The following is a 26,208-nucleotide window of genomic DNA, read 5'->3' as shown; positions in this document are numbered from 1 at the left end:
AAAAAAAAAAACAAAAACAAAAACAAGATAGTTTAACCTTAAGGTTGACGTTATCATGCCAACTTGTTTTTATATCATGCCAACTTGTTTGTAATTTATAACTGATAAAGTTCAAAGAAATGCTGGTGGGATTCAATAGAAACAGCCTACCTGGTTGCTGAAAGAACTACTTTATTGACTTTAATAGGAATAGAAGCCCAAATCTAGATTGACTGATTGATTGATCGATACTGTGCATTTCTTTTCAACCATGGGGAAAGCCAAATCTCAGTAGAGAAATGTCTTTCATAATTATCATACCTACAGCATTTTTTTTTTCTTTTTTTTGAAGGAGAATCCCAGGGAGCAATGTGGATGGGCTTTTATATAACTTGGAGGTAGTTACCTGAAGAACTTCAACAAAATATGCCACTTCTGCCCCCACAATCCGGATGTTCTGTGAGGCCTGAGTGTAACCGGTTTTGGAGCCACTTTTCCAGTCCACGCAGATGCAGTTCACACTTTCCACTGTAAACAAGTTCTGATGGAACAGACACAATAAATGGGTGAATAATTGGGGATGTTTATTAATTAATAACATTTGAGAATGAGGGTAAATTCCCTTCTCGACCTCTACAAACAACCCCAAACAACAAACCGAAACAACAAACCCAAACCCCAAAACAACAAACACAACTTCTAGTCTGTTATGGTTATGAAATTCCTTTTATTTTTTTCTGCTTATTTATTTTTCAATTATTTTATTTTATTTCATTTTCATTAATATAATTTACTGACAAATTGGTTTCCATACAACACCCAGTGCTCATCCCAACAAGTTGAAATTTAAAGCTTAACATGTGCTCTGGGGTGCCTGGGTGATTTAGTTGGTTAAGCGTCCAACTTCGGCTCAGGTCGTGATCTTGTGGTTTATGGGTTCAAGTCCAGGGTCAGGCTCTGTGCTGACAGCTCAGAGCCTGGAGCCTGCTTTGGATTCTCTCTCTCTCTCTCTCTCTCTCTCTCTCTCTGTCCCTCCCCCACTCATGTTCTCTCTCTCTCAAAAATAAATAATATATAAAAAAAAGTTTAACATGTGCTCCAAATTGAAGGTTTGGCCATAATGGGAACTGGATTCTTGGGATATCTACTGTAACACATAAATAAACATTTGCTGAGAGAAGAAATGTATAAAATGTGGTACAGTGGATTGTCTCATTAGATCATCATAAATGTCATAAGCCTACATTGTCCCTTATTAAAATGTACCCCACGACATTGCCTGTTTTGTTCACTGCTATATCCTCAGGGCCTCAAATAGTTCCTGGCACATAGTGGGTGTTCAATAAATATTTATTGGACTAATGAATAAATGAAAGCCTATGTTAGGACCCTCTTAAATAAATATGCTGACAGTAAATGAGTAAGCTTTTCCCTGATGGAAAGACTAATCAAAGTTTCTGGATGAACGTATTTTATTACACATCACTGAAGAGTTATTTTACATAAAAGCATAACCCACCAGATATCTACTGGAAGCCTTGTCTGATGGGGGTCAATGATAGTTTCATGAATGTTAGATCTGGCAGGAATTTTGTCTGTTTGGGTGTATGTATGTTTATACATATCTGCACCTTTTTTCCAAGAAGACTTTCGGAAGAATAAAGCAATTTTATAAATCATCTCCAATTATTTTATTTTACAGATGGAAATATCCAAAGAGGGAAAATAGTTTGCTAATGTCACGGTCAGCTAAGTAAAGAGTTAGAACTAGAGTCTAGGACCTTTAATCTTCTAGGTTTTATTTTAAATTTATTTATTTTGAGAGAGAGAGAGAGAGAGCAGGGGAGGGGCAGAGAGAGAGGGAGAGAGAATTACAAGTAGGCTCTGCACTGTTGGCGCAGAGCCCAATATGGGGCTCGAACTCACGAGCTGCAAGATCATGACCTGAGCTGAAACCAAGAGTTGTATGCTCAACCGACTCAGCCACCCAGGCTCCCCAACTTTCTAGTTTAATCCACTTATTTCTCCATCCTAAAGTAACCATTTTGTCAGAGCCAAAGCATGCAAGAAAAATAAATCTGCTTTTAGGATTTTGGAAATAAATTGTATACCCCTATCTAAAAATTTACATCCTCTTTGAGCTAAGAATCATAGTATTTTTCCTTCCCTGTTGTATAAAAATCTATTACTACCCTCTCCCCAGTAATCATCAGCTTTAAATTATTTTAGAAGACAAATTAAGGTTTTACTATTTTTGAACTTGTGACATGAAGCTCATTAATTTTGGCTATTGTCAGGATCAGCAGATAGTCTCTAGAGTTGACTCAATCCAGCCTTTGGCTTGAGTCATAGATAAGTCTGAAATTAAGAGTGTTCAGGAAAACCTTTGTGTCTTTTTTTTTAGACCTATGAAGAAATAACTGCACCTGTGCACCACGCTGGCCACAGAAGCTTGTTGAATAAATGAATCAATGATAATGTTCCTCAAGCACTAGCAGTTGCTAGGAAAAATTGTTCTCTTTGATTTTCTGTCTTTTAATTCTTCATTATAACGAGGCACATAGCCAAAGACAAATTAAAGAAAATTGGATCACTACTGTTGAAACAACAGAAGCTGTCAATGAAAACATACAGAGTTTTCCTAGATACTGCTACCATAGGAGATCAAAGAGTAGCAAGTGAAAATCAAAGGAAAACAATTAGTTTGGGCAAAATAAGTTATCTTAGTTCTTCAAATGGAAATTAAAGCCTCTTGACAAAAATTAAAAGTTATTGAAAATACAACTAATATTGCATCAGTATGGCAACATTCCTTGCTAAAATTTTGAAATATCTCTGTATTAGTTATTAAATAGCTACTACACAGAGCCAACAAATGCTTGCCAACCTTGCTGCCCTGACTGTTCCAGGTCCCTTCTACCCCTCTACCACCTCCTGGACCTTACCCAGAATCCCTAGGCCCAGAAGAGTCAGGTGATCCTCTGGTGTCATAGTGGCTAGCATTTGTCCTGATTGGTTGGGGCCTGTGCATTACTCATTGTTAATCATCAGTCTGGAAGCAGCCTTCCCTTCATTGATTACCATATCTTACCTTGCATATTTTGGACAGCCAGTTTTCTTCTCCCTTGTCTATGAATCCATGAATGATGAAGCGGGTTTTTCTATCTGCTTTGAAATTAGAGCTCATGATAGTTGATTCATCTGCAATAATTTCCTATTTTGAGAAGAAAAGTGTTTAATTCCAAGTTTCTTATAATGTCCAATAGAATCATTTGTACACGGAGAGAGATGATGAGTAGGAAAAGACCGCCAAGACTTGAGATCCTTGTGAATATGGATTCTCCTATTACAGGCAAGCTATTTGCAACCATCATCAAGCCACTACTTTCCAGACATCATAACATTTCTGCAGTTGCTTTAGTCGGGATAAACATGCACTATAACATTGATGTAGGGATCTTGTCTTCATGCAATGGATGGCTTTGCTGTGTGTGTGTGTGTGTGTGTGTGTGTGTGTGTGTGTGTGTGTTTGCATGTGTGTGTATGTCTGTGTGTGTGCCTGTGTGTGTGGGTGGGTGTGTAATGTTGGAAGATTATATATGATATTAGGAGAGTTTATATATACATATATATGTGTGTGTGTGTATACACATGTATATAACAATATTTAGAATATTTACTAAATGGCAACATAGAGGTAGGATAAGAATGACATTAAGTTCCAATCAAGACAAAGAGTAGCTGAATGGATTAAAAAATAAGACCAGTCTATATGCTGCCTACTAGATCATTTTAGGTCATTTCAGATCTAAAGACACTTGTAGACTAAAAATGTAGGGATGGAAAAAGATATTTTAAGTAAATGGAAACAAAAAGAAAGCTGGAGTAGCAATACTTAAATGAGACAAAATAGACTTTAAAACAAAGTCTGTAAGAAGAAACAAAGAAGGGCTTTACATAAAGATAAAAGATCTATTAAATAAGAAGATATAGCACTTGAAAATATTTAATCACTCAACATAGCAACACCTAATTATATAAAGCAAATATTAATAGATGCAAAGGAAGAAATTTAAAGTAACACAAAAATAGCTGGGAATTTTAACATCTTATTTATATAAATGGAGAGATCATCTAACAGAAAATCAATAAGGAAAGAGTGGTCTTAAACAACACATTAGAACAGATGGACTTAACATATATTTATAGGACATTCTATCCAAAAATGGCAGAATACACATTCTTCTCAAGTGCACATGGACATTCTCCAGAATAAGGCACATGTTAGGCCACAAAACAAGCCTTGATAAATTTAAGAAGATTGAAATCATATCAAGCATATTTTCTGACCACATTGGTATGAAACTAGAAATCAATTACAAGAAGAAAAGTGAAAAAAACCACAGACATGTGGAGACTAAACTATGTGGCACCAAGGGGTCAAGGAACAGTCAAGGAAGAAATCAAAGATGTAGTTAAAAACATATCTTGAGACAAATAAAAATGTAAATGCAATGTTCAAATATCTATGGGATACAGAAAAGAAATTCTAAGAGGGAAGTTTACAGTGACACAGGCCCACATTAAGAAATTAAAAAAAAGCTCAATAAACAACCTAACCACACACTAGATAACTGAAAACCTAGAAAAAGAAGAACAAACAAAGCCCAAAGTTAGTAGAATGAAGGAGATAATAAAGATCAGAGTGGAAATAAATGCAATAGAGACTTAAAAATACAATAGAAAAATAATAAAACTAAAAGCTGTTTCCTTGAAAAACAAATAAAATCTATGAACTTTTAGCTGGACTCTTCTCTTCCAGAAAAAAACAGAGGGCCAATAAATAAAATGAGAAATGAAAAAGAAGTTACAACTGATACCATAGAAATATAAAGGATCATAGGAAACTACTAGTAACAGTTATAAACAACAGATTGGACAACCTGGAAGAAATGAATAAATTCTTGGAAGCATACAGTCTTTCAAGACTAAATCAGAAAGAAATATAAAATCTGAACAGACTGATTAGTAATAAGGAGATTGAATTAGTAATTAAACTCTCAACAAACAAAAGTCCAGGACCAGACAGTTTCACAGGTGACTTCTACCAAACGTTTAAAAAGAAGACTTAATACCCATCTTTCTCAAACTATTCCAAACAATTGAAGAGGAAAGGAGGCTCTGAACTCCTTCTATGAGATCAGCATTATTCTAGTACAAAAACCAGACAGATACTACAGAAAGATTACAAGCCAATATTCCTGATAAACATAGATGTAAAAATCCTCGACAAAATATTAGCAAACTGAAATCAACAATACATTAAAAGGATCACGTAACATGATCAAGTGGGATTTATTCCAGGGATGCAAGGATGGTTCAATATCCACACATCAATCAATGCGATACACCACATTAACAAAACGAAGAATAAAAATCAAATGGTCATCTCAATGGATGCAGAAAAGGCATTTCACAAAATTCAACTTCCATTTATGATAAAACCTCAATAAATTGGACACAGAGAGATGTGTCTCAACAGAATAAAAGACGTATATGACAAACCCACAGCTAACGTCATACTGAACAATGAAAAGCTGAAGCCTTCCCCCCGCCCCAAGAATAAGAACAAAACAAAGGTGCCCACTTTTGCCATTTTTATTCAACATAATATTGGAAGTTCTACCCACAGCATTTTGGCAAAAGTAAATAAATAAATAAATAAATAAATAAGTAAATAAATAAAAGTCATTCAGATTAGAAAGGAAGAAGTAAAATTGTCACAATTTGTAGATGACAGGATACTATATATAGAAAACCCTAAAGCCTCCACCAAAAAACTATCAGAACTAAAAAATGAATTAAGTGAAGTTGCAGGGTACAAAGTCAATTTACAGAAGTCTGTTGCATTTCTTCTTATTATTTATTTTTATAATTTATTTTGAGAGACAGAGAGAGAGGGAGAATGCAAGTGGAGGAGACAGATAGAGGGAAAGAGAGAGAATCTTAAGCAGACTCCACTGTCAATGCAGAGCCTGATGCAGAGCTCAATCCACAACCCTGGGGTCATGACCTGAGCCAAAGTCATGAGTTGGTTCCTCGACCAACTGAGCCCCCCACATACCCCAATCTATTACATTTCTACACATTAATAACAAACTATCAGAAAGAGACATTAAGAAAGCAATCTCATTTGTGATTGCATCAAAAAGAGTAAAATACCTAGGAATAAATTTAACCAAGGAAGTGAAAGATCTGTCCTCTGAACAATGATACTGATTAAAGAAATTGAAGGCAACATAAATAAATGGAAAGATTACCTTGCTCATTGATTGGAAGAAGTGATATTGTTAAAATGTTCATGCTACCCAAAGCAATATACATATTCAATGCAATCTCTACAAAAAAAAATCAATGGCATTTTTCATATAACTGGAACAAATAATCCTAAAATTTGTATGGAACCTCAAAAGACCCTGCATAGCCAAAGCAATCTTGAGAAAGAACAAAGTCGTGTCACACTCTTGATTTCAAACTACACTACAAAGCTAGAGTAATCAAAACATTATGGTTCTGGCACAAATACAGAAAAGTAGATAATGGCACAGAACAGAGAGCCCAGGAATAAACTCACACTTCTATGGTTAATTAATCTACAACAAAGAAGGCAAGAATATATAGTGAGACAAAGACAGTCTCTTCAATAAATGGTGTGGGACAGCCACATGCAAAAGAATGAAACTGGAACACTTTATTACACCATATACAATAATAAACTCAAGACAAAATGTATGACCTGAAACAATAGCACTCCTAGAAGAAAACATAGGCTGTAAGTTCTTTGACATCAATCTTAGCAATATTTTTTGAATCTGTCTCCTCAGACAAGAACAGTGAAAGCAAAAATAAAAAAATGGGACTACATCAGATTAAAAAGACTGTGTACAACAAAGGAAACCATTGACAAAATGAAAAAGCAATCTACTGAATGGGAGAAGATATTTGCCAATGATATATCTAATAAGGGGTTGACATCCAAAATATATAAAGAACACATACAACTGAATATCAAAAAAAACAGTCAGATTAAATAATGGGCAGAGGCCTGAATAGGCATTTTTTTTCCAAAACAAGACATATAGATGCCAATAGGCATATGAAAAGATGCTCAACATAACTTATTATCAGGTAAATGCAAATAAAGACCATAAAGAGATACCACCTTACATCTGTAAGAATGGCTATTATCAAAAAGACAAGAATTAACAGCTGTTGGTGAGCATGTGGAAAAAAAGGAGCCCTCATGCTCTGTTGGCAGTAATGTAAATTGGTGCAGTCGCCAATAACGAATGGTATGGAGGTTCCTCAATAAATTAAAAATAGAACTACCATATAATCCAGCAATTCTGGATTTTCTAGGTTTTTATCTGAAAAAAAATGAAAACACCAATTTGGGTATACATATGCATCCCTATGTTCATTGCAGTATTATTAATAATAGCCAAGATATGGAATCAACTTATATGTCCATTGATGGATGAATGGACAAAAATGGTTTGTGAGATATATATATATAATGGAATATTGCTCAGTTGTAAAAAAAATAATGAAAGCTTGCCATTCATGACAATATGGATAAACCTGGAGAGTATTATGCTAAGTGAAATAAGTTAGATAGAGAAGGATAAGTACCACATGATTAAACTTATATGTGAATCTAAAATACAAAACAAATGATTAAATAAAACAAAACAAGACTCATAAATACATAGAGAAAACTAAAATGGTAGCCAGAGGGGAGGGAGGGAGGGAGGGAGATGGATTAAATAGGTGAAGGGGATTAAGAGGTACAATTTTCTAGTAACAAATAAGACAGAAGGATGTAACGTACAGCATAGGGAATATAGTCAATAATATTGTAACACCTTTGTACGGTGACAGATGGTAGCTAGACTTATTGTGGTGACCCTTTTGTAACATATATATTATATATAATATACATATATATATGATATATGTATCACTATGTGATACACCTGAAATGAATACAATATTGTATGTCAATTATTCTTCAATAGAAAATAAAGTGAATCTAAATTAAAACAAAAGAGAGAATAATATCAAGTTAGTGGACTTTTTATAAATAAAATAGATAGAACTTAGTTCTGAAAACAATGAGTTCTCTTACTTCAAAGTTATTCGGGTTCTCGTTAGTGTACAGGAGGAAGCGGGTATTGACATCTTTTGGAGCCCAGGGCAATATTTTGAGGGGTCTTTGCGCAATTCCTGCCCATGGGGCATCATCGCTAAAGCAGCCAAGTCTTGGGAAGCAGATTTCTTTTCCTGTAATAACCCAGAAGCGTTTCAAGGACGTCAGTTTAATCAGAATGCTCTTTTTAATGGTCTCTCTGCCAAAATATGAGTTAAATTACATTTTGTGGCATATTTACCTCCTCCATATTCCCAGACATATTCCTATCTAGGCACTCACAAAACAGCTTCAACATCCCAGGCTTCTGGTCTTCATTTCTACAATGTATGACCACCTCACTCCCCTCGTGTCTCTGTCCAGCCCTTGCTGGGACTCGGTCTAGCTTCTCAATGCAGATGTCTTCCTTGGGCCACTGGTGCCCAAGAAAAGAGCAGCCTTGTATTTCCAGGCCTTGGTAGAGAGGGGTGAGGTTTTCAATTCCTCACAGCCATCATCTCGTGTTGGGTTTTGGGTAGAGAACTTAAGCTTCATGCAAGTGCCAGAACATTATATATATAACAATATATTATAAGTATTTTGGCCCCCTATGTTTGAGGAGAATTTTGGATTCCTACGATGAAGAAGCTGCTCGTGAACAATCAAACAGAAAATCCATGGTTTGGCACAACTGTATGCTTGAATGCTAAGCCATAAGAGAACAGCACAAAGGGAGGGATGTCCAGGAGGATTAAGTCTGGATTATAGTAGTGGTAGGAGTCGTAGCCGTTGTGAGGGCTGCATTTGCAAAATGTTACTATGTGCCAGGTACTAGGCAAGATGATTTACAGGACTACGTAAGTCTCACAGGTATCCTGCGTTAGGGGCGGTATTATATTCCCATTCTACAGATGAAGATAGTGAAGCACGCAGAGGTTAAGAATTTTGCTCAGGGTAATACACTTGTGGCTAGCGGAGCAAGGTTTCAAACCCCACACTGGACTCCCAAGTCAGGGTTGCTAGATTAGCAAATAAAAGCAAAAGTTAAATTTGAGTTTCAGGTAGACAATGAATACTTTTCAGTATAACTTTGCCACATATTCATTTATCGGAAACACTTGTTGTTTATCTGAAATTCAAATTTAACTGCATATCTTAGATTACATCTGGCAACCTTACTCCAGGTGTCTGTGCTCTCAACATGCACCTTTCTCACTCACACCTTATCCCCTAGTGGCTTGAATTCAGCCATCACAGACTTTTTTGAAAGTGCCAAGCAAGAAATCTCTTCCAGCACTGCATAAATATCTTTTCTTACCTACTACTGCTCCCAGCAGCAGCGATAGTGTCCAGATTAGCAGCATCTAAATAAAGTTAAAAATATGATTAAGTCTGACTAAATAGGTTTTTTAAAAAAGATTGGCGTAATTCAAGTTAAGTTAGACCTCTGGGGGAAATAGGTAAGTTCTAATAAATTAGGGCTCGGAAAATATGTTTTCCTGACTCACCATGGCAATTCTGTCAGGTCCCACACACAAGCAGATAGCGCCTTAAAGGTCCTTTTATAAGCAAACCTTATCTCTTTGAGAAGTTCCATGGAAAAGGAGAGGAAGTTCCAAGTATACATTTCTGGTTCTAATCATAAATAAACCAAGAATGATAGTGCAGGTCAAGTTTTCCACAGTACTTGTGGGAAGATGAGAAAAGGGTTCATACAGACTGTTCTGTCTCAATGAGATTATATAATGCTCAGCATCACCATAATTTCATTGTAGAGGAGGTTCTAGTCTGCCCAATTCTCTGTGCTGCTCTGTGGATATGTGTGAAAGTAAATTGTTTTCACAGATTCGATAGCAGCAGTCTTGAAAACAAATATTGAAAGCTTGACAGCTTGAGCAGTTTTTGTATAACCTTGCTTTACCTTCAAAAGCATGAAATTAGAAGCAATTCTTCAAGAGTGTTCATTACGACAGTCTATAGAACTAGTTTATTTCTCAACAATAACATGGAGAAAAAAATAAATGAACTGACAAAAGGAGATGCTTTCCAAGAGCAAAGAGGTGGAATTGGTGATCTCACCATCAAAAAAAATTACGGGTAAGACAGAAAAATAAAATTCAACTTGGAAAAAAAAATGGTCTGGGAACAATAATCTGAAAGAGAAGCATTTGATGGAAAAGAACTTAAATGTTTTCAGTTGGTGATAGATTGCCTAAAATAAATTTTAAGGCACTGTAACGGGATATCGTAATTTTGAGAGATTGGAGCCATTCAGCATGATACCATCACCGATATAAGCTGAATCATATGGAATTGCCATGTTTGCAGGTCAAAAATGGTCAAATAATAATTCAGCTCACTGGCAAAGTTTACAGGTACAGAAAAAAGCAAGGAAATTATTTTTGTATGAGGGAAAATTCAAAAAAGTTGGGCAAAGAGATGTTAAAATTAGAACAGAAGACACCAGGAATTCTATGGGCTGGAGTTGAGCCAAATTCCCACTGAATCCTTCTTGTCTCAGCATTCAATCCCCTCCTTAGGGATCCTTCTCCAGCCCTGATTAGGTTGGTTTCCTTATTCCCTCTAAGAACACTTCTCTTTTGAAGCTCCCTCATTTGATAACCCATCACAATCAGTTGTGGATGATTAAGTCTGAGAAGGATTGAATTCTCTGGACCTTGTTACTCGTCACTCAGCATCTAGCCCACTTTGTGTATAAAGCTGGCTCTAAACACACCTCTGTTGGATGGATGAACAAATGAGGAAATGAATACGAAAAGCAGTTTAGGGGTGCATGGGTGGCTTAGTCAGTTGAATGTCTGACTCTTTTGATTTTGGCTCAGGTCATGATCCCAGGGTCGTGCGATTAGCCTGCCATCGGGCTCTGTGCTGAGAGTGGAGCCCACTTAAGATTCTCTCTCCCTCTCCCTCACCCCCTCTCTCCTGCTTGTGTGCGCTCTCTCTCTAAAATAAATAAATAAATGAAATGAAATAAAAAGAAAAGCAATTTAGTTTGCCTAATTGCTCCAGAACAACTTCCCACACAGGTTTATGATAAAGAACTATAATTTTCTGAACGCTTTTTTTTTTTTTTTTTTTTTTTTTACTCAAAACAAGCAAGAAAACAAACTAAAAAAAAATGAGCCAATGTTTACTCTGGGTTTTACTATGAAGTAAAATACATTCTGTGTGAATTACCGAATAATTCACACCAAATTTCTAGGTTAGCATTTTAGATAGTACCAAATTCAGTATAGGCTGTAGAATGAGGACTAAAAGTCACCCAATTCTGAAAGTGAGACTAGAGGTCATGGGGAATTATTTTATAAACTGAAATAGGTTGAAATTTTAGAATGTTCTGAGAAGATTCAATTTCCCAAACTGTTATAAAAGCTAAGAAGGGAATTGTATATAATCTTAGCAGTCCACCATGTCAGCTCCAGATGAATGATTTCCCTTAAATTCAATCTTGCTGACCTCTTTAGCTGGGCTGTAAAATTTTATGAACCGTATTGTTTCCTTGAGATTGCTAACATGTGATCTAGGAATGTCTGTTGATAGAGTATGTGATAGAGATTGTTGGCCTCTTCCTATAAGGAATGGAACCAGACTCTGTTACCCAATCTCTCTTGCAGGGCAATGTGTCACATGACCAACTTCTGGCCAGTGAGATGTGAGTGCACAGATGTGCACCAGTTCCAATCCTGTTCACATAAACCCACACATGATTCTCCATGGGCCTTACCTTCCATGGCTTGATGTAGACAAGCATAGTGATCTTGAAGGCCATGTGTGGAAGCTGGCAGAGGCACATAATGGAAGGAGCTTGGGTTTCCTGCTTAGGAGATAGCCACCCATGAATCATGAACGTCCATTCTGAAATTTATGTGAACAAGAAATAAATTCCTATTGATTTAAGCCACTGATATTTCAGGGTTATAACAACTAGCATTACCTCAACCAATAGAGATTATTTTGTTGTACAATGATTTCTCCTACTTTCAAGAATGGTTCAGGAACTAAACATTGAATCTTTGGCTGTACATTTTACTGTGAGATCTGGATGATATTCATACATAATGTTAACACTTGGACACATGTTTTTTTGGTCTAATTTTTGGTTTGAAAAATCCCCTTTCCTGCTAGTTACTGAATTATAAAAAGTAATTGCTAAATTCTTTACTCTGTTTTTGTAGAATTTTAATTCTAATGGGCATTTTTCAATTTATTCCCTGACAGTCACCACTGTTTTACAAGCAATTGGAAGCCACATAATACCTCAGAGGTTAGTGAAAATTCACCCAATGTTGCCTGGGCTCACAGAGCAACTTAAGTGTAGTTGGAGCCGATCAGTGTGCTGGTTACATAGAAAATTCTCGAGTACTGCAGGTGGGTGGGGGGGAGCTATCACCCAAACTCTGCTCTCCACTAGCCTTTGTTACTCTGTACATCTCAGGATTGTGGGCTAAGAGGAGAGCCCTGTAAAGGATCGTAGAGACTTGACATTCCTCCCCCAGGCATCTCATGGCATTGAAAACAGACTCTCATACAAAAATAATCTCCTGTCTCCTGAAATCAGCAGAGCATTACATAATATTGACTCAACTCCGACTCTAAAACCTTGGACATTTAAAAATAAAAATGTCAAACTGGGAAGTTTCTAATTCAGTGGCACTGTTTGCAGAGGAGTTAAATATTGACACATGCTCAGGTTCTGATTCTGGAAGCCTTGTGGTATCAAACTCAGGTGAGGGAAAGAAAAGCCCTGGGACACCTGGGTGGCCAGATAACCAGCATGTTGGCCAAACGGGGTCTGGTTTACTTAGCCTTCAGAGATCCAGTCCTGTCCTTCCTTGTTCAGCATACTGCCAGGGCCACCAACGGGAGGCAGAACCTGCTCACCTGACCATGTCAAGCTGCTCTGAGCAGAAGAATGCTGATCTGGGGGCTGTTTTTCCTCGCATGGTCCAGAGCAACCAACCACCTTGCCAAATGCGAGGGGGTTTATTTCACACAGACCCAAGGGAGTGAAATTACAGTCAACCCTCCTCCATTATGCATGAAGGTGGTTTCCTTGGTGGAATAGAATAGCAAGCATACCTATAATTTTATAGCATTAATTATTTAGTTTCGCATACTTTTAAAGCTTTTGATTTTAATCTCCCACAGAACCTGTGGAAGTTTTAGCTGTTTTTCTCATGCAAATAGTGAGACTCAAGAGAGTTTAAGCAAACTGCCCAGGGTCACATGGTTGGTAATGAGCAGCCCCACATCTGAGGGACAAATTCTTTCCACCAACTCCAGAATACTTGTTTGTGTGGATCCACAGAAGGCCAGTTTCTCCCAGGCTGTGTTTGTCTAGAGTTGATCTAGAAAATGGTCAAGAATGGGTACAGCAGGAGGTGTTAATGTGTGTGTATATACACGTGTAAGACTGAGTATCTGCTTTCCAAAATGAAGTCACACACACATATTTTGGATAACTTATTTAATTTTTTTTTAATGTTTATTTATTTCTGAGATAGAGAGAGACAGAGCGTGAGTGGGGGAGGGGCAGAGAGAGAGAGACACACACAGAATCAGAAGCAGGCTCCAGGCTCTGAGCTGTCAGCACAGAGCCCGACACGGGGCTTGAACCCACGAACCGTGAGCTCATGACCTGAGCCGAAGTCGGTCGCTCAACTGACAGCCACCCAGGCGCCCCTGGATAACTTATTTTATTTGCGCTTTGTTTTCCTACAACTAATGCAACAAATGGCAACTTTATCAAATAGAGATACAACTTTTGTGACATTGAATCTGATAATCGTTTCTTTCTTGGGTCATCACAGTAGTCTTTGAGTTGTTTCCTTTGCCCTCAGAATGTCCCATCTTTTGTTTGTCTTCTACACACTGCTCGACAGTCAGGTTTAAAATGCAGACTGCCTATACTATTGTCCTTAAAACTCCAGTTCCCTTCTTGTTCTGTGCCTTCTAGATCAGCACTGTCCATAAGGAATATACTGTAAGCCACATTTTAAAAAGTAAAAAAAAAAAAAAAAAAAATAGGTGAAATATATTTTAATAATTTATTTAATCTAATATACCCAAAATATGATCGTTCCAACATGTGGCACTAGTCACATTTCAAGTGCTCAATGACCACCTGTGGTTAGTACCTATCGTATTGTATAATACAATTCTAGATTATATTTATTCTTTGTAATATCACAAATAAGCCTTTAAAGATCTGGTCAGCTTCTCTGAGGTTTATAACCGTGTTGCATACATATTTGGCCAATTTTCCAGCCACTCTAAACTCCCTTGATGATATAAATTCTCAAGAAGTTTGAATGGGATCTAACTATATGTTACTTAGAACAGAACAGCATGATTTTCCCGACGTTGCTGAGCAGGAAGAGAACAAATAGAAATGCAAAATTCCACAGACCCAGAGATCCTAACTTGGATACTGGCAGATGTGATGAAAGGAGGCTACAGAGATAAAGAGTTTCAGAAATTGGGGGCGCCTGGGTGGCGCAGTCGGTTAAGCGTCCGACTTCAGCCAGGTCACGATCTCGCGGTCCGTGAGTTCGAGCCCCGCGTCGGGCTCTGGGCTGATGGCTCAGAGCCTGGAGCCTGTTTCCGATTCTGTGTCTCCCTCTCTCTCTGCCCCTCGCCCGTTCATGCTCTGTCTCTCTCTGTCCCAAAAATAAATAAACGTTGGAAAAAAAAAAAAATTAAAAAAAAAAAAAAAAAAAGAAATTGGTATGGGGTCCACCTGAGTCTTTGGATGAATGCTAGGCTGTGCAGGTAAATAGTAAAATTCCACGAGGCTGATCAAATAACAACTCTTTGGGAACAACGAACCGTTGAGAGAATTTATAATCTGAACACCTCCTGGAGCTCACACACAATGGGGAGACACTCCTCAGCCCAATGCAGTAAGAGATTTCATTGAACAATCAAGGAAACCAGCAGATAAGCCCCAAAGGCCATGCCTCAGAAGGGGAGGGCGGGGGTTAACATAGCCCAAGATCAAAAGCTAATCCCAACTTAGTTTAAAAAACCATAAGAACAAACTTGAAAAAGATCAAACTGATCTGCAAGTAAGTTCACTGCCTGCCCCATATGACTAAAAATGAATAAATAAATAAATAAGTAAGTAAATAAATAAACAAATAAATACCTACAATTCTCTTTAATAGAAGACAGTGATGGGCTCACTAATGTAAAATGATAAATGCCCAGCATCTAAACTCAAATTATTAGCATGCAAAGAAGCAGAAAAATACGACTCATCAGTTAAGAGAAAGAGATCCAGAACTCATGGAGATGATAAAATTAGCCGACAGGAACGTTAAAATAGCGATTACAGCAAGTAGAAACATATTTAAGATTCAAAGGAAAACATGGGCACAATGAGTTGAAGAATAGAAATTATGAAGCATGGATTTAATAGCAGATTATACACTGTTGAAGAAAAGATCAGTATATTGAAGACATGGCAATCAAAACTATCCCAGCTGAAGTGAAGAGAGAAGAAAGGGCTGAAAAATTGCATAGAGCCTTGGTGATCTGTGGAAAAATAAGCAATTGAATGGACGCATCATCGGATTCCTAGAGCAGGTGTCAAGTAAAATATTTAAAGAAATAATGGCTGAAAATGTCCAATAGTGACTTAAAAAATGGTAGTTACAGTCCCAAGCAGGATAAATCAATGTGTACAAAGGCACACTGTAGGAAAATTGTTGAAACCCAATGATTAAGAAAAGAAATTCTTAAAGGCGGGGGGGGGGGGGGGGAAGACACATCCTATACAGAGAAAATGATAGCTCATTCTTTGTTTTCTGTCCAAAAATGATATGTATCATTATTATTGTGGCCTGTGGCTGGTTTTACAGTCTCCTCAGGTGACAGTGTGATTTGAAACTGTTTTTGCTTAAGAAATGCAATTTTAAATAATTCCTGAATAGTCTTGAGTTGATTTCTGCCTTTTGTGGCAAAATTAATTGATTTCATCCCAGAAAACATTAATTTTTACTTGTTCTGGGGGAGAAAGAACAGTTTATTGTGCATACCCATGTGTTATCTGAAAATATGAAAAAAGCAGCACCATGAATTCCCCTTTGGACAAAATATTCATGCTAATCCCACTGCAGACTGGAGGTCAGGGTGTTCAGGACAAATGAATGCTGATCTAGTAAAATCCAAGTTGTTGTTGTTTAAATTAATTTATTTATTTTGAGAAAGAGAGAGGGAAAGAGGAAAACACATATGTAAGTGGGGGATGGGCACGGGGAGAGGGAGAGAGAGAGAATCCCAAGCAGGATCCGCGCTGTCAGTGCAGAACCCGATGCAGGGCTCGATCTCATGAGCCTTGAGATCATGACCTGAGCCAAAATCAAGAGTTGGACGCTTAACTGACTGAGCCACTCAGCTGCCCTGTAAAATCCAAGTTTTGATCATCATTGTATACCCTAATGGCACCATCACATTTTCACAGTTGTTCCAAGAGCTCGAGATTCATATATCAGATTCTCACTGGAGCCTTGTCGCTATTTACATTTGAGTTTGTTCTGAACTACGGTATTTGTGTCAGTGTTTTCATCACTGCCTTTTTTACTTCAGTGAGCCACTTTAAAGCTGTTGATCCTTTTTTTTTTTTTTTTTTTTTTTTTTTTGGTGTGTGTGTGTGAAAATAGGACTATAACTCAACAGAATAGGAATGACATAAAATGCAAATTTAACACAAATGATGTGAAAATACATTAATCTAGAAGGATTATTCTCTGGGAAGGAAATGGTGTTGAGGCAAAATGCAGGGGCCACCTGCACCACATTTAGTCACAGTTATTACAATGGAAAGGACTTTATGTGGAATTTTAATAAGTTTTGCACTTCAAATTTGTCAAATGTAGGCAAATAAATTGTTTAATCACATTCTCTACTGAAACTGACACACCACTTAGATTGATTACAAAAATGGTTCTGGTGTCCTGTGTACCTCTTTCTATCCAAGACTCTTGAAATGACTTTTTAGCTCCTTCCATCAAGAGATAGAGTCTATCCACCTTTGAATTTAGGCTTGTCTTGTGACTTGCTTTGGCCAATAGAAATGGTGAAAATGACAGTTTTCCAGCTCTGAGTCTAGGCCTCAAGAGGCCCTTCTTGCTTTCATTTACTTGAACCCCTGGGAGTCCCAGATCAGTAAGGCCAGGTTAGCCTACAGAAGGATGAGAGATTATGTGGAGGGCAACCAAAGCAGATGAGGCTTCCCAAACCTGACAGCCCTCTGCTGACCTGCCAGTGACTGCAGACACATGTGTGAGACCAAGCAAGGACAGGCAAACTGGTCCAGATCACCAGAACTGTCCATCTGACCCATGGGGCTATAATAAATGCCTTTTGTTTTAAGTCACTGAGTTTGGGGGTGGTTTGTTACACAGTACTAGCTAACTGATTCATCATCTAGCTGATGGGCTACACTTTTCCATTAACGGGTAGGGATCAAAGCTGTATTTTCAACTTCAGCTTCCCAATACCTACACTAGGACATGGTACGTGGTTAACATTTTGTAAGTACTTATTGAATTAGCGAATTGATCAACTTCCTAACATTAGCTCCAAGAACACTGTGCCTTTGTGTGCTTATGAACATCAGTAGCATCTATGCTGGATTGTTACACAAATTGAGAGAGATGCATACAACTTACATCGTTACTCTGATAACATAAACTACTTTAGAGATCATAGTTACAACAGGTATTAAGCCAAGGATAGCCATAGGTTTTAATGTGTGTGTCTGCTATAATCAGCTGGTAGTGACTATCTGGAGCCCTGGGGTGAGGAAGATTCTAGAGTCACATTTGAGTACAATGGAAAAAGAATTGAAGTAAATGAGCAATGTGGGGTCTGGGTTGGGTGGGTAGAAAGACATTGGTCTGTTTTGTATTTGCCCATCCCACATTAAGCTGAGAACTGCAACACTAAAGGCTAAAGCATTAGTTTCTGTTGCCACAAATTGTTGTTGCTTAAAACAGCACAAATTTATTACCTTACGGTTCTGAAATTCAAAAGTGCTTTACAGGATTAAAATCAAGATGTTGGCAGGGCTGTGTTCCTTCTGGAGATTCTAGGGAAGAATCTGTTTCCTTATCTTTTCCAACTTCTAGGGCCCGCACTCCTTGGTGTGTGGCCCCCTTCCATCTTCAAAGTTAGCCATGTGGAGCCAAGTCCTTCCCAAGATGTCATCTCTCTGGTTCTCCCTCTCCTACCTTCCTTTTCCACTTCAAGGACTCCTGTGATTCCACAGGGTCCACTTGCATAATCCAGAATAATCTCTCTAGTTTGAAGTCATCTGATTAGCAACCTTCATTCCATCTGTCACCTTGATTCTCCTTTGCCATAACATAACATATTCACAGATTCTGGGGATTAGGGTGTGGGTATCTTTGGGGGGTTGGGGAGGCATTATTCTGCCAATTACAGGCCTCATTGAAGCTGGAATCTTAGTCGTCTCTGACTAGCGGTCAAGGAGTTTCTCTTTGATGGTATTGGGACTTTATTGGCAATAATTACTTTTTTGAGGCTATTATAACAGATTTCTCCAAAAAGTTAGGAAAAAATCTGACCCACACATGGTTATATGAAGATCATTCAGTAAGGTACTTGGAAAAACAACAGAGGCATAAGCCAGTGGCTCCAAGTCCCCAGGAACATTACAATAGTTTGGATTTCTGGGATGCAACTTAAATCCACCAGATTAGACTTTTCAGGGATGGTACTAAGGGATCTGTACTTTTAAGAACTTCTTCTGGTGATTCTGATACACACAAGTTTGGGAAACACGGGTGTAATATCCTGGGACGGGGGGCATTGACTCGCTTCCAGAGGGATGCCCACATTGTGCTAAACTGCATTTCCCTAGCTGACACCAACACTGCTGGCACAGACATCTGAATTTTCCCAGTGAAACTTCTGGGTATTTCACAATATGTGCTGCAAAGAAAGGCCTAGAGAGTGATCAAACCTAACTTTAATAGAAAGACATTCACTTGTGTATCATTCTATTGGTTTAGACTCCTAATCCCGCTACGTTCTCCAAACTGATGATACACACACTGATCATTTTCCTACTTTTGACGGATGTGCTTTTGTGTATGTACATGATACCATAGAGGATATCATTGATCATTACAGAGAACCTAATCATTTGAGAAAGTATTTTGGAAATCATGATCAACATGACTGGCATCTCCGGCGTTGTAATCATTAGCCTGACCCACTTCACAGGTCTTAGTGCAAATATATCAGCATGGCAGCCCATCCGAGCCAATGAAAATAAATAAATTTGTGGTATCTGATCTTCTCCAGGCATTGGAATATTTTCAAGTAATCTCTGTTTGGGAGATCTTAAGGATGTTGGAAAATACAACCTATTGAAAGACCATTTCCCAGTCAAGACACATAGTTTTTCAGCAACACTGCCACTTTATAGCAAGGGCACATGGGTTTACAGCTCCTCTGACACACAAGAGGGCCTCTCTGCCCTCTTCCCACTGAGCCTGGGCATGCTGCACTCCAGTTCTACCAAGTCCATTTATAATTCTGTCACCCCTAACCCAGCCCCCAGGAAGATCTCTGCAGGCCTCTAGTCCAAAGTTCCTTCCAGGTAATGATGGTGATAGATGGATGAGATTTTTGTCTTTCCTTGATCTAGTGGCTCAGATTTTGAGCAAATCAGTGGGAGAAACAGCAGGTATGTTGTTCTGTATCTAGAAGACTGGGGACACTGTTCTGCCCTTCTTGATCTTATCCTTTCCCGTTGCCCAGACCTTTCCCAAACTCCTTCCCACAACTCTGCTCCAGAAAGAGCAGGCTAGACACCTATTTCTCTGCCTCTGATTGCTATTTACTTGATGCATGTGGTTTCTCTCATTAACTCTCATGTTCGTAAGATGAGGCCCCATTGCCAGGTAAACTTGAGTGACTCATACTCTCTCCATTTGGAGGGATCCTCTGTGCATTTGCTCAAATTCTCTGCTCTTAGTTTTCTTCACTTTTGTGGTTCACAGCAGGGGTTGGTGAATTTTTTATATAAAGGGCTAGGTAGTAAATACCTTAGGCTTTGTAGGTCATATAGTGCCCACTGCTATTACTTAACTTGGCGATTAAAACATGAAAACCACCATAGACAATATGGAAACAAATGAATGTGTTTGTGTTCTAATAAAACTTTATTTATAAATGATAAAATTTTAATTTCATATAATTTTCATGTGTCACCAAAATATTAGTTTTCTTTCAAAAAACATTTTTTTAAATGTAAAAACCATTCCCAGTTTGCAAGCTGAAGGTGGCAGGACAGATTTGGCCCATGGGCCACAGTTTGCAGACTTCTGGTCCAAACACAAAACCTCTTACACTTCTGTGGTGAAGTATGTGGGCTCAGAAACCAGATTTCTTAGGTGTGGATCCCAACACCACTGTGTGCTGTTGTAATCTTAGACTTGGTGTCTATTTCTTTGTATCTTAGTTTCTTCATCTGTGAAGTAGGAATGTTCTAGAACCTACCTCAATGGGTTCCTGTGAGGAATAAATGAGATGAGACAGGTAAAGCAGGTAGAACAGGGCTTGGCACATAGTAGGCACTTAATAGATATTATTGTTGTTATCCTGATGAACTGTTCCCGTTTTATTTGTGTTTCTTATAAGGCTTTGCAGAATTTACTATCTATTTTATTTCTTCTCATGAACTCAATATCTTTCCTTCCTCTAAGTCAGATCTCACCTCTGATTAATACCATATGCTTAACACACAATTTGACATTTTAATTGTGAATGATATGTATCATCAAATCTGAGTTTGATAAATATATATTTTAAAACTTGATTATAAGAAATAATTGACAAATAATTACTAGTACATAAGGAAAATCACAGTTAATACAACACCAGATAATTAAGGCAATTACATTTTTTCGTTTATATGATGACTGTAACTTTGTCTAGAGAGTACTAAACACATAGATGAAACCATTTTAGGTGAGGCAGTCATTTGAATAATTGAAGTTAAATTAAATATAGTTTAAAGTTAAATTAAATTACATTTTCTCTAAAATATCCTTTCCGGGATAAGCAGTTATGTAAAGTAGTTCTTAAATGTATGAGAAAATTGTATGAGTCATAAGAATTACTGGAAATATTATCCAATTTTTTATGGGTGATATCATTCCCTAGTCACTGCCGTGTCATGGCAAATACTTTTCTCAAATATTACAGGAAGGGCAAAAATATCCTACACACCTATTTGGGTTGAGAATACTACCAGAATAACCACTTCTTAAGTGTTTGCACACCATAACTTCCCTTATGAAATCAGACTTGATTACACATTAATGACAGTTATCTTTTTTCCGGTTAGTATCCTGATCAGGATATAACAATAGGATAGATTACTGTCAGTTGGATCTGAATCACATTGAGACGCGTATTATAGTCATGAAGGATAATCTGTGCCTTACGATTCATTTTTTCCATTCCCAAAAGCCGTTTTGAATAGTTAGATCATAGAAAAAGTTGTGAAGAATGTAGGAAAAAAGATTCTTTTTGATGAATCTAACTCATTAATGGGTAAGCTGGATTAACTCAATGTTTATAACAAACATAATTTCTCCAATGGTTTTCTTACCTTCCCTCACCTTAGCGTCCTCACCAAACACTGGAAATCTCTATTTGCAGCTCTATTGCATTCAAAAAAGAACTAGATAATATAAAATCCTTGGCAGGTTTGGCAAAACATAACATGTTCCTGGGGAAATCTCTCTATACACATAATGGGTTTATGGTCCCATACTCAGTCTACAGAGGGTAGGAGAGAATTCTTTTTACACATGGTATTTCTGTTCCTCCATTTGTAAGAAATCTAGATTCCTCCTATTCAAAGTGCGGTCCATGGACCTGCAGCATCAGAATCTTCTGGAATCTACCTAGTTAGGAATGCAAAAGCCACCTGTACCTGCTGAATCAGAATCTACAGTGTAACAGGATCTGCAGGAGGCTTGTGTGCACGTTCAAGTTTGAGAAATGATCATCTGGATGACTCTAATTTAGCTCATCCCCAAACCTGATGTATTTTAAAAGGGAGAAGGTGAAGTTAATAAACTGCCAACCAACAAATAATAGCTGATCACTTTGGGAAACTGGGGTCAAGTTTCAACCATTTGGAGATGATGGAAACTGCATCTACAGATACAGCATCAATGGCATCTTCATACTTTCTCAGTCGAGGCACATCCAACCCTTAAACAAATATTTACACATCATCTTAACGCCAAGGTGTAATTGCGCAGGTGCGTTGTCTTTCAGAAAATGAAAATGCACGTAAGCACCAGCTTCATAATGGGTCTATGTACGGGAGAAGAAAAACCCCATCTCTCCTCTCATTTTCTGAAGTGAAATTTCCTAGTTGCCATTTGTGTTCAGAAGAAATCTACAGAATATGCTTCAACCTCTTTAAACTTGTCTTTTGCTCTCTGTACAATGGAAACAGTAACGGTAACTCCATTGCAGAGTTATTGTGGGGAATATACAAAACAATGCACGTGAGGGCTTTGCACAGTCTCTGGCACAGAGTAAGCTTACGAAATGCCAGTGGCTGCAAATACCCAAGGAAGCCTGGCTCTGAGGACCATCTGCTTCCTAGGGAATTGCTAAGATTCTGCCAAATGGTAGGAGATTCTGGCACCATAAAACAGCTCAGCTGTGATGAAGGACTTCTCTCCAGCAAATGAACCTGCCGGAAATTCCAAATACCAAATATCTCTTCTAGGACATTTGAATGCAACCAGATTTCCTTCATATTGATGAAAGCCACACAGAGAAGAAGATACAGGGAGGTGGTAGGTGTTTCCTGAGGTGCCCTTCATCCTTGTGGGAATTGTGGAAGTAGCACCCATGTGATTTCAATCTACAGACTTGACATTGCGCGTCAAGGTAACAGGACCATCCAAGGCCTTGAGAGGTAGCCCACCTGAGGTTTAACTGATTATTCAGCAAACATGACCTGGAGACTCTGACCTCCTTCCGTGACTACTGTCGAAAAATGGACACTATCTGGGGGCAGGTTGGACATCAGTGAGTGACTGCAATTGAACCTGGCTGTCCTCAGTTATACAATTTTGAGCTACACAAAGTTAATTCCACTTACTTTGCATCGTGAAACTGGGAGATTGGGAATGGCCAACCGAATGAACATGGGTATGTGAATGAGGTCTCTCTATCAGGGAAACCACTTATCTCTGTTTCATGAAGGTCTATTTCTGGAATTTTATCTTGTTCTTTTGTTTGAAACATATTCTTCTGTTTTGTTTGTTTGTTTTTGTTGTTGTTGTTTTGTTTCATTTTCTTTGACTCTCTGTGTTGGTTTCTGTAAGAACCTCTCTGGTCTTCACCAGAATGGAGATGAGCTTTCTCACTCAGCTGGGCCTTAGCTCTTGGTTGTCCCTCGCACTTTGTGATGATCCAAACAGCTTCTTTGTTCTTAGTGGTTCCCAATCTTGAGGGTATGCCAAGACTTGTTTTGACGTGGTTTTTTTCTTATTCACCCAATGTGTAGAAGTCGCTCAGCCAGTTCCTGGATTTCTTTCAGAGGGAATCACTCCATACATAGCTGTGTATTTGGAGTGTCCATAAGGGGAGGTGAGTTCAGGAGTCTCCTATGCCACCATCTTGAACTGAACCTCCTGAATAAGGTCACAAAACCACCTGATGACTGACTTTTGAGTCTCAGGCCAATACTTATATGTGGGACATGCTCTTCCAACTCCAAGATTATATCAATAAAAAAGGGAAATCAGGGGCACCTGGGTGGCTCAGTCGGTTAAGCATCCAACTTTGGCTCAAGTCATGATCTTGGGGTTCGTGGGTTCGAGCCCCGCGTTGGGCTCTGTGCTGACAGCTCAGAGCCTGGAGCCTGTTTTGGATTCTGTGTCTCCCTCTCCCTCTCTCTCTGCCCCTTCCCCACTCACACTCTGTGTCTCAAAAATAAATAAATGTTAAACAAAAACAATTAAAAGAAAAAAGAAAATCATGCTTACCACTAACCTCTCAACACAAAATTTCTAATCATGTGGTTCAGGACTGACAAGCCTTGGGAATTGTTCTTCCGGGCTTATCTGTAACTATCTGATGTTCTCTCTTAAAAGTGTTGCCTGTCCTACCAGGGCTGCAGGATAGACAGGCTGTGATTTGCCTTATGGCTCCATCTGCCCTCTTTACAGCCTCCCCAGGAGAGTAGGAGCCCAGGACCTTCCAGGGTTATATGAATCTCAGGAGAGGAGTGCCCACTTTGGGAGAGTAAACTTCAGAATGTTCTGGAATGAGTCAGCAATAAAATATGTCTATAATGGGACTCTGGTACCTTGATTTGCCAAGATAACTTGACAATAACAGCTAAAGAGAAACAGTGCAATTTGGGCCTCACTTAGGGAATATATGAAAGCATTCCAAATACTCATTAGCTGCGAATTTTTCATAGTTACATAAGAAAATAAGAGCACATCTACCCCTTAAGGTGATTATCATGAGTCATTGTCTTGCCCCTCTATGAAAAGGAACTAAATTTAACGATGAGTCATTTTAGGAACTTGCTACTAGAAAAAAATACATTAAAAATTAATAATGAAAGTAATTACTTAACCCCATGAAATTTAAACCCAAGAGGATTTTCGTATCTAAGTAAGTTTAGCTGTTCATTTGCTCCATGAGGCTGCCTGTTGAACAACCAATCTGATGTTTTGGATGAATTATATCAATTTCTTAAAATCGAAATCAATAACTGATGGAGTTCAGTTTAAAGACCGGAGTAATTGCTTGATTAAATTGCTTCACATACATTTATGTTTTTAAAAGCAGAACTGACTAGTAAATGAAGTCAAACTGGCTTCTGAATGAAATTTAAAATATTTGTCATTTACAGTACTTTTCTGTTTAGTGAAGGGGAGAAGCATCTATATCCGTTATCGTGCTGACGCAATTGCTTTAGACAAGTTCTGGAGAGGGGTGCCTGGGTGGCTCAGTCCATTAAGTATCCGACTGGTGGCTCAGTCCATTAAGTATCCGACTGTTGATTTCGGCTCAGATCAGGATCTCCCAGTTCGTGAGCATGATCACGTGCTTGGGAGTCTCTCTCTCCCTCTTTCTGCCCCTCCCCCACTGATGCTCTTTCTCTCTCTCTCTCAAAAGTAAATTAAAAACATTAAAAATGTTTTTTAAAAAATTCTGGAGAGCAGGGCGTGTGGTAGCCTTTGAATCTGAAGACCATTACCTGATCAACACCCGGAGAAGATTCGTATCAGCTTCAGCTACTGTGTGGGACCTGACCTTATTTCCTTAGTGTGCTTTCCCTAGATGTGGTCAATGTAGATGTGTTCAACTTCACCTGAAAAATGCAGCAATTCTAGGAAAGAGGGAAATCATTCAGGACCCAGGTACCTTTTCTTTTAATACATTCGGGGCACAAAATAAAGATTTCTGTATGTTCTACATTCTCATGCATATTGTTAATCTTATGGCAAAAATACTAATTGGGATGGAAGAAAATTTAATATTATAATCATGTGTATGTACTCTCTTATATATTTTACATATATATATATATATATATATATATACCATCTGGATGACTCAGTCAGTTAAGCGTCCAACTTTGGTTCAGGTCATGATCTCGCGGTTTGTGAGTTCGATCCCTGTGTCGGGCTCTGTGCTGACAGCTCAGAGCCTGGAGCCTGCTTCGGATTCTGTGTCTCCCTCTCTCTCTGCCCCTCCACTGCTCACGCTCTGTCTCTCTGTCTCTCAAAAATGAATACACGTTAAAAAGAATAAAAAATAAATTTAAGTCCAAGCTAGAAGTTTAACTTGGGTGGTAACTTGAGTTTTGAGAATTTTGTTGTAACATAGGCACGGGTATTTTATTTTTTAATATGCAAAATGCAGTATCCTGGGCTGTTAAATCTGTAAGCAGTAACTGGTGTCGTGCTGTATGCAAATTCTTCCACTAG

At 38.2% G+C, this 26,208-nt stretch overlaps 1 protein-coding gene across 1 annotated transcript; it reads right to left on the bottom strand.

Moving 5' to 3' along the window:
- Window positions 1-229: 229 nt before the first annotated feature.
- Window positions 230-9,749, bottom strand: PNLIP (pancreatic triacylglycerol lipase). Its single transcript, XM_040486572.1, has 5 exons — window positions 9,676-9,749; window positions 9,486-9,531; window positions 8,168-8,322; window positions 3,071-3,193; window positions 230-520 (listed from the first exon to the last, which is right to left on the bottom strand). Exons 1-5 carry the CDS (start codon window positions 9,676-9,678, stop codon window positions 245-247), a joined length of 603 nt encoding a protein of 200 aa, XP_040342506.1. The 5' UTR covers window positions 9,679-9,749; the 3' UTR covers window positions 230-244.
- Between the last annotated feature and the right edge of the window lie 16,459 nt (window positions 9,750-26,208).

The sequence above is a fragment of the Herpailurus yagouaroundi genome, unplaced genomic scaffold (genome assembly GCF_014898765.1).
Source record: "Herpailurus yagouaroundi ecotype Mexico unplaced genomic scaffold, PumYag 163, whole genome shotgun sequence".
Lineage (NCBI taxonomy): Eukaryota > Metazoa > Chordata > Mammalia > Carnivora > Felidae > Herpailurus > Herpailurus yagouaroundi.
This window is presented reverse-complemented; position numbering and strand designations above follow the sequence as displayed.